The following is a 10,192-nucleotide window of genomic DNA, read 5'->3' on the forward strand; positions in this document are numbered from 1 at the left end:
ATGGGGTGGCCCACACTATAAAAATCATGGACTATATTGACGTGGCTAAATAAACACGTCAATAATTTATTGACATGCAAAAAAGGCACCGTCCCATACATTCGTACTATACACCGTCTCAGACACGGTCGCAGAACCCTGAGAACTCCTCATTCTAACAGATGACAGATAAGATTAGAGAACTTGAAGAGGAGCGGACACAACAAATATGTGCGATGGATGAGATGGTCAAACAGATTGAAGAACAAAAAGTTCATATAGCAGAGAAAGATGTCATCTTTGAGGCTCGTTTTCGCTAGCTTGAAGCCATACTCGCGTGCTCGCGTCGACCTCTGGATCCATGCTCGACAGAGGTAATACTATATTTGTGTTGTTTTTGTTATTCTTCAGTTAGCATAACTATAGTCTGCATCGATCACTTTAACTGTTAGAATTGTGTATCCACAAGAGTCTTAATTAGCAACGCATTGTTCTTGGGGTTCATTTTAAAACTAACGTATATTTGCATCACTGTATATCTGTGTTTTGGATTTTTTTATTGATTATCATTGGTTCACAACTCATTTGCAGGTAATGCAGATTAAGCATTGGGGATGACTATGTTGACTTGGACTAAGCACGTGGTTTCTCATCGCTATTTGTTAAGTTTTATATATATTTTGTTACTATTTGTTGATCTATATAGTTAGATCAAACTATATGTTTGTTGAGACTAGTTGAAACTTGTTTGTAGCAGATATAACATAGTTTGATTGTATATTTATTTTGTGTTGTGTTTGAACGTATTTTTGATGTATATATTTGTTTTGTTTTGTGTTGTGTTGAAACGTAGTATATGTGTTGAAATTTAGTTTAATTAATTTATGTTAGAATTTCATATGTATTGGATGTATATGCAAATTGAATTGGAATTTTATATGTGTATTAGGTTGGATATATTGGATTAACTGGATGTATTGGATATGTTTGATGTATTGGATTAATTGAATGTATTGGATATGTTTGATGTATTGGATTAATTGGATATATTAGATATGTTTGATGTATTAGATTAATTGGATGTATTGAATATGTTTGATTTATTGGATTAATTGGATGTATTGGATATGTTTGAAATAGGGTTGGATAGGTTTGAAGTATTGAATTAATTGGATGTATTGGATATCTTTGATGTGTTTGTAATGGGGCTAGATATGTTTGATGTATTTGATTAATTGGATGTATTGGATATGTTTGATGTATTGAAGATTTTGATGTATTGGATTAATTTGATGTATTTGATATGTTTAATGTATTGGATATGTTTGAAATGGGGTTGGATATGTTTGCTGTATTTGATTAATTTGATGTATTGGATATGTTTGAAATGGGGTTGGATATGTTTGTTGTATTTGATTAATTGGATGTATTGGATGTGTTTGATGTATTGGAGATTTTGATGTATTGGATATATTTGATGTATTGGATTTATTGGATGTATTGGATTGAATTGAATGTATTGGATTTGATGTATTAAATTGAATGTATATTGAATATATATTGGATATATATTAAATGTATTGGATGTATTAGATATTGAATATATTGGATTGAATGTATATTGGATATATATTGAATATATTGGATATCAGGTTAATACGTAAATCTGGGTAAATAATTTAGAAAATATATAAATGAAAAAAAAAAAAAAGATTTTTGACGTGTCAAACGGTGTGGCACGTCAAAATTTTTTGACGTGGTGAAAATGCCACGTAAAAAACTTAGATTTTTTTACACCCGCCCTTTTAACCGTTGAGACACGTAAAAAATGACACGTCAGAAGGGTTTTCTAACGTGTCAGTACCATTGACACGTCAGAAATTGTTGATAAAAAAAAAAAACTCGATTTTTGTAGTGCCACCCCTCCACCCTAGGGGTGGCTTGCGGGCCACCTCAAACCACACATGCCACCTTGGTCACCATTCAATTTTTATTTTTTTATTTTTAATTTTTTTTAATTTTTAGATTTAAATTTTAAAATTAAATTAATGAAAAAAAATAATATTTGAATGAGATGAAACGATGCGTTTTGATTGGGGCTAACGGCTGTTATAAAATTTTGACGGTAGAGATTTTATTGTCATTTCGATTGACCTAGGAAATAAATTTTCGAAGAAAAAAAACTTAAGGATTTTTAAATTTTGGAGAGTTGACTCAAGAACTTATTATATAATTACCCTAAAAAAATGAAAGAAATTTATTTTGTAGTAATTTTTTATTTAAATAATAAAAAAAAGTTATTGATGTGATATAAAAAGTAAGAATGTTGAGAATTGATTTTGAGATGAATAGTATCAAGCATTTTTTTTTGTTGGTTAGGGGGCCTTTGGCAAATGGCCCCATTGGGTTGCACTCACAGTCCACTTGGTTAGCTCATGCACACTACACGATTGAGCTTGTTGCGCCAAAAAGCTTATAGAATCATAAATTAAACGGGAACGTTGCACTGTTTGCAAACCCGACATTAAATTAACATGTTTATATTAAGTGATTTGATCAGTTTAATTAAATAAGTTGGGTTATGATTGTTTATATACATATTTGGATATGATCCAAACTCGACACGTAACTTTAGGACTAACAATCTTTTATTTGACCCGCAAACTTTACACGCGAAGAAGAACGGCCGCCTCTAGGTACATGCAAGAAATCATTAGGGCTAGGGTTGCTATCATAGGCCCAATTTTCTTAGTTATCTGATCCAACTGAATTGAGCCCGATATGGCTCAGATTTTAGGATTGGTGTTATATATATATAGCGATGACCTTGGTTCATTAAGGAAGCCTGATTTTGATCATGGACTAGGCTTAGATTTTAGACTTGATTGACTTTTTTTTTTTTTTTACTAAGCAAATATGGGAAAACAGGGAGGGGAAAAACATTAATGGAAAAATAAAAGGTAAAGTTTATGCCTTAAATTTACAAGAATAGGTAAAATCGACGAAATTGCAAAATCATTTCTTCTTTTTTTCCTTTAAACAAAGCATAGATCTTGTTTGTGTGGCCACCCTCGTCGGTTTTTTGGTGGAGAATTCTCTGCCAATTTAAGACGTTGACCACGTCAATTGGAGTTTCTCCTCTATCACCTACTTGATCAGCTTGTCTTTATTTGAAATGAATTTGCTGATGCAGACATGTTTCAAATTTGGCAGTGCCCCACTCCAAATTTGGAACATAACATTCTACATTTCGGACGTCAAAGTCAACAACGGCTGTAGGTTAATCTTGTACGTACATTTTAGCCATTCGGGTCGATGCTTGTTTACTATATAAACTTCCCTCGATCGCATGGCTGATAGGGTACTCAGGAAAACACAATTCCCATGGAAAAGCTCTGTTTTTCCCCAATGGCTCATTTCACTCTCTTTCTTCTTCAAATCCTTTCTCTTCTACTTGTCTCCTCGGCTCAAACTCGCCCAGCTAAATATTTTATGAATTGTGGGTCAAAGTCTGACATACCTGTCAACGATCGAACCTTCTTTGGGGACATGAATCCCGGCACCTTCTCTGTTGGAAAAAGCTATCCTATTAGTGCCAAGGCAGCAACAAATAATCCTCTTTATCAAACAGCAAGAATATTCTTAAACCCATCTTCATATGAGTTTGATATAATTGATCATGGCGTTTATTATGTTCGTCTCCATTTCTATCCGTACATGATAGGGAAGGCTAATGTGGTCGCTAACATCTCATTCAACGTTTCAGTTACTAATTCTACGCTCTTGTCAGAGTTTAGTGCTAAACAGACTAATAATTTACCAGTGATTGAGGAGTTCTTAGTCACTATCTTCGAAAGCAAGTTCAGCATCAACTTTATTCCTGAAGCAAAATCTTTAGCTTTCGTGAACGCCATAGAAGTCTTTCTATTCGCCCCAAATCTGAAATTCCTCTTAATTGATATTCCTGTGGTTAGTGGTAGGGGGATAAGCAGAAACTACTCAGGCGATGGACCGGATGTTTTACACACACTTCACAGGATCAATGTTGGAGGTCCACTTCACAATGACTCACTGTGGAGGACTTGGATACCGGATGATCCTTACGTCCCTGATTTAAGATATGGAAAAAATTGTCCCGCTTTTAAGGGTGCGCTTAGGTACAATGTTCTTGATGCTTCTAAAGATTCTGCCTCGGATCTTGTCTACAGCACTTGCAAAGAATTGTCTATAGAGACTGGTGTCATAACTTGGCAGCTTGATGTGAGTAAGAGTACCATACACATGCTTCGGCTGCACTTCTGCGACATTGTTAGCACAACGGCTGCTGTCGCAAAGTTCGATCTTACTTTGTATGAGTTTTACGCTGGTGAGATCTATGCTACAGATGGTAACCAAGTTGAGCGGTTGGATGCTCCATTTTACTATGATTTTTTGATTGAGTCAGATGCTTTGGGACTTGCAATTGTTACCATAACGCCCAGAGCGGACTCTAAAAGTAAAAATGCATATCTGAATGGAATAGAGGTTTTTGAGTTAACCAAGCGATTGAATTAATTGGTGGGCGAAGGAGATGAGATCATCATCATCCGCGAATAAACAGATTTTGTTAATAAATAATGATTTTTCCTATCGTTTTTTCATCTCATCTTATAAATTCAATAAATCAAATCATTAGATTTGTAAATTCATGTGAATCCCACACGAATCCAATAGTACACGAAGATTGTTGAAAAATGAATAACTTATATTATTTCTCTTTTGTAAATATCTCAATGCTCAGACATGTATTTCTATTATAAGCTCAATTGAGGATTAATGTTGCGACTGTTTGTGTTAAAACATTTCAACTTTTGAAAGAGACTTGTATCTAATTGACACTCTTAATTAGCATCAAAGTTATATCAAAACTTCAATGTATTTATATCTATAGCTCAATTAAACTTAGTCGATATCAGATGATAATGTAAATAACAGTAAATCAAAACATGCCAACTGCCAAGAACGTAAAGCAAATTTATAATTATATATATAAAACATAATAGTACTCATACATGCAATATTTCTTATGTGTTTAACCCCCACTAACAAGAACTTGGTGTTAAGTGTTTAACCCCTACTTAACCGGGTAATGGATCAAGCGTTTAACTCCTGCTTAACATTGGGTAATTATGCATGTCTTTAACCCCCACTTATAGGATCATGGGTTAAGCGTTTAACCCTTGGTTAACATTGGGTCATGACGCAAGTGTTTAACTCCCATTCACAGGATCACGGGTCAAGTATTTAATTAACCCCGCTCAATTGGGTCATAATGTAAGTATTTAACTCCTGCTCACAGGATCATGGGTCAAGCATTTAACCCGGCCCGCTCAACATTTACATCATGACCTAATGTTGACCCATGATCCTCTTAAGTGATCCAATGGTCCAACAGTTCCCACCAGCCAGGGAGGAATGATAGAATCCTAGTTCGACTCTTTACTCGTTTATGATGTGTCATCCTACGCTGATGTAATTAGAAAAAAAAAAAAAAAATCCCTTGCTGATGTCAGATACAATGACATATGAGGTTGAATTAAGCAATTATGTAGTCGGAAAGAGCATTAATTGTGACTAGTTCTTTGGGGATAATACCCAAATGGACAAGGATCCTCTCATTTTTAAATGAGTATCCATTTGATTATTTTGGATTTGAAGTTTACACTTTTAATGGTATATATAATTTTACATTATTTAAATTTGAATTCTTTGAAGTAATACCCAAATGGACAATGACCATTTTCTTTTTAAATGAAATTGGTATGATTTAAAGTTTGTGCATTTAATAGTGTATATGATTTTACATTATTTAAATATTTAAATTTAAATAATGTAACTTCATATATACTGTTAGATGCATTAACTTTAAATATTAAATATAAAATTGAGAGGATATGGCGTGTTTAGGGTGGACGACTGGACGTGAAATCGGCACCTAACCGAACCGAATGAAAATATTGGGTTGCACCTTCAGTCCACTCGATTAGCTCACGCATACTGTGATTAAGCTTGTTGCACCAAAAAGCATATAGAAATTACATCTTTTGTGAACTCAACATGAAATTAGCGAGTTAAAGATTGAATGGTTTAACCCATTTAATTCAATGAGTCATTAACCTATATAATTTTATATAAATATCTTGACATCATCTAAATTCAGCACGCTAATAATAACAGCAGCCTCTAACTACATGCAAAGAAATCATTAGGACTAGGGTTGCTATCATAGGCCCAATTTTCTTAGTTTATCTGGTCCAACTGAATTGAGATCGGTATAACGACCTTGGTTCATTAAGGCAACCTGATTTTGACCCTGGCCAGGGATAGATTTTTGGCCTGAATTTACAAGAATAGGTAAAATCATTTCTCCCTTGAACTTGCCAATTCCTGTAAACAGCATCTTGTTGTGTGGCTACCCTTCTCGTTTTCCTTTTTCCTTCCAGTGGTTGAGAACTCTTTGCCAATTTAATTAAGATGCTGACCTCGTCAATTGGAGTCGGATGCAAAACTCGGGTAATTTTAAGTGGCTTACTTATGTCCTACTAAAAATGATGTGGCTATTAAAATCACTATTGAGCTTGTGATTGATCATTATTGAATTTTGATTAAATAATGATTTTAATAGCCACATCATTTTTAATAGGATACAAATAAGTCACCTAGAATTACTCTGCAAAACCCTTTAAAGATCAAGCTGGGAAGACTTATCTTTATTTGAAATGAATTTGCTTCTTCATTTTTTTTTTTCAAATTTGGAACAAAACATTCTACATTTCAGACATCAAAATCAACAACAACAGCTGTATGTTGTTCTAGATTTTCAAATTTGGCGGGTGCTTGTTTACTATAAACGGATCTGGCTTATATGTAGTTATTAAAATAACAGCATGTAAGTCAGATCCACTATAAACACTCCTCGCTCAGGAAACAATTAAATTCTTACAAACTTTCCATGGAAAGGCTCTGTTTTTTCCCAATGGCTAATTTCCCTCTCTTTCTTCTTCAAATCCTTTCTCTTCTACTTGTCTCGTCGGCTCAAGTTATGCCAATTAAATATTTCTTGAATTGTGGGTCAAAGTCCGACATAATTATCGATGATCGAAAATTCGTTGGGGACATGAATCAAGGCACCTTCAGGGTTGGACAAAGCTATCCCATTAGTTTCACGTCATCAACAGATATTCCCCTGTATCAAACAGCAAGATTTTTCGAGCAGCCAGCTTCATATGAGTTTGAAATCCTTGATTATGGGCTTTATTATGTTCGTCTCCATTTCTATCCCTACATGCACGGGAAGACTAATCTGATCCCCAACTCCCGATTCGACGTTTCGATTGCTAATTTTTCTCTCTTGTCAAACTTTGGTATTGAAAAGAATAGTAAATTACCTGTGATTCAGGAATTCTTACTCACTCTCAAAGGAGGAGTGTTCAACCTCCACTTTGCTCCTCGTGGAAAGTCCATAGCTTTCGTGAACGCCATAGAAGTATTTCTAGTCCCAGATAAAGATTTCGTCATGGATGATTTTCCTGTGATTACTCCCACGGGGAAACAGGCAACATACGTTGGCGTACGGTCTCAGGTTTTGCGCACAATTCACAGGGTCAATGTTGGAGGTCCAGAAACCAATGACACACTGTGGCGGCCATGGATACCGGATGATGCTTTTCTCCTTTCCCCTGCATCTGCAAAAACATGTCCCCCTTATAATGGCGAGGTTAGATATGATGTTCTTGGTGCTAATATTTATAGTGCCACGGATGTTGTCTACAACACTTGCAAAGAATTGGCTTCAAATTCTTCTCTCATAACTTGGCGTTTTGATGTGAGCAAGAATGCCAGACACCTGCTTCGGCTGCACTTCTGCGATATTATTAGCTTAAGGTCTGCTGTAGTCAAGTTCGATGCTTCTATTTATAGCAATTTCAAACAGATGATTTATCCTTACGATCCTTTCAACAAAGTTGTGCAGTTGTCAGCTCCGTTTTATTGGGATTTATTGGTTGATTCAGATGATTCGGGAGTTATCTCTGTTAGCATAGGGCCTAGACAGGATTCTACAAATAAAAATGCTTATCTTAATGGACTGGAGATTTTGGAGTTTTCCAAGGAATTGAATTGATTGGAGATGACGGATCAGATGACAGTCACCCCATAAACGGGCTTTATTTTTTAGTACACCAGATTTTTCTTTTTCTTCCATCAATAAATAAGAATAAGAATAAAAGTCATTTCTGATTTTGATTAATCCCCAAATAATTTGTTATTTGAAATAAATTATTGAACACTCTAAATCTGTAATTAATTAAATAATCATGTGGCATATTGGTGCTTTGTGTGGGTGGTGGTAATTATAAAAAGCAGAACAAAGCCACCAATAAACACAACAAGGTCTTCACCAAAATATATATATATATATATATATACACAAACTACTTCCGTATCGACGTGAATGTTTCAGCGGAAGTGATTGTCTAAAAACATTTCAACTTTTGAGAGACTTGTATTTAATTGACAAAACATAAAATGTCTATCATATCATAATTGTAACACCTTACCTCAATGATGATACAATCACTTACCCTGATATTATTCTCGGCACAAACATGCTTAATTGTGAAACTCTAATAAATTTATAGCCAACTTTTAAATACGTTGCTGTTAAGAAATATGCGAGTTTACATATAAGCACATTCTCGTCTCCAAACGATGTGGGATGCCACAATAATATAAATAACAATTAAATCAAAACATGCCAAGAGTGTAAAGCAAATTTATAATCACATATACAAAACATGATAATCATCATACATACAATATTTCTTTTGGGTTAAAACCCCACTAACAGGAACATGGTGTTTAAGTGTTTAATCCCTACTTAACAGGGTAATGGATCAAGCGTTTTAACTCCCGCTTTACATTCGATTATTATGCAAGTGTTTAACCCCATTGAGTGCCCGCCATAGCGGCGGTTCCACACGAGGGAAGAAATAATTTCTCCCATGAACTTGCCAATTCCTATCAACAAGCATCTTTTTTTTTTTTTTTCTAAGCTATCAACAAGCATCTTGTGTGGCTATCTTTCTCGTTTTCCTTCCGGTGGTCGAGAACTCTCTGCCAATATAAGACGTTGACCTCATCAGTTGGAGTAGGTCCGATCCTGGCGCATGTTTTTCATCCATCACCTGCTTGATCGATGCAAATTAAAACCGTTAAAGAGCTGGGAAGATTTATCTTTATTTGAAACGAATTTGCTTTTCTTTTCTTTTTTCTGCAGAAGATCACGCATACATATGTCAAATTTGGCACCCCCTCCAGATTTGGAACAGGACATTCTACATTTCGATCGTCAAAGTCAACAACAACTGTACGTTCTTCTAGATTTTTAAATTTGGTCGATGCTTGATTACGATAAACATCCCTGGCGTGGTTGATAGGGTTGAGGAAACAATTCTTACGAATTTTAATTTCCATGGAAAAGCTTCATTTCCCAATGGTTCACTTCCCTCTCTTTCTTCTTCAAATCCTTCCTCTTCTACTTCTCTCCTCGGCTCAAACTCTCCCAACTAAGTATTTTATGAATTGCGGCTCAAAGTCCAACATTACTGTCGGCGGTCGGAACTTTGTTGGTGACTTGAATTCTGGCTCCTTCTCTGTCGGAACAAGCTCTGATGTCAATGACACCAATTACTCAGCAACAGGAACGTCTCTCTATCAAACAGCAAGAATTTTCACACTACCATCTCAATATGAGTTTGATATCATCGATCATGGCATTTATTACGTTCGTCTCCATTTCTTTCCGTTCAGGTCCGGCAAGATTAATCTGGCTGAGGCCCTTTTCGATGTCTCAACCTCTAATTTTTCGCTCTTGTCAAACTTTGGGGTTAAAGAAAATAGCACATCACCTGTGATTGAGGAGTTCTTACTCACTATCAACGGAAGCAAGTTCAACATCCACTTTGCTCCCCACAAAAAATCTCTTGCTTTCGTGAGCGCCATAGAAGTCTTTCTAATCCCAGATAAAGACTTCGTCAGGGGTGATTTTCCTCTAGTTACTCCTGCTGGGAGCAATCAAACTTACGTTAGCGTAGGATCTCAGGTTTTACGCACAATTCACAGGGTCAATGTTGGAGGTCCACAGAACAATGACTCACTGTGGAGGACTTGGATA

The 10,192-nt window shown here is 35.5% G+C and overlaps 2 protein-coding genes across 2 annotated transcripts; both read left to right on the forward strand.

Moving 5' to 3' along the window:
• The first annotated feature begins 3,528 nt into the window (after positions 1-3,528).
• LOC132186525 (probable receptor-like protein kinase At5g24010) lies at positions 3,529-4,533 on the forward strand. The gene has a single exon (XM_059600505.1). It carries the CDS (start codon positions 3,529-3,531, stop codon positions 4,531-4,533), a length of 1,005 nt encoding a protein of 334 aa, XP_059456488.1.
• Positions 4,534-7,135: 2,602 nt separating this feature from the next.
• On the forward strand, positions 7,136-8,140 carry LOC132186526 (probable receptor-like protein kinase At5g24010). Its single transcript, XM_059600506.1, has one exon. The coding sequence runs from the start codon at positions 7,136-7,138 to the stop codon at positions 8,138-8,140; it is 1,005 nt and encodes a 334-aa protein (XP_059456489.1).
• Positions 8,141-10,192: the final 2,052 nt, after the last annotated feature.

The sequence above is a fragment of the Corylus avellana genome, chromosome ca7 (assembly GCF_901000735.1).
Source record: "Corylus avellana chromosome ca7, CavTom2PMs-1.0".
Taxonomy (NCBI): Eukaryota; Viridiplantae; Streptophyta; class Magnoliopsida; order Fagales; family Betulaceae; genus Corylus; species Corylus avellana.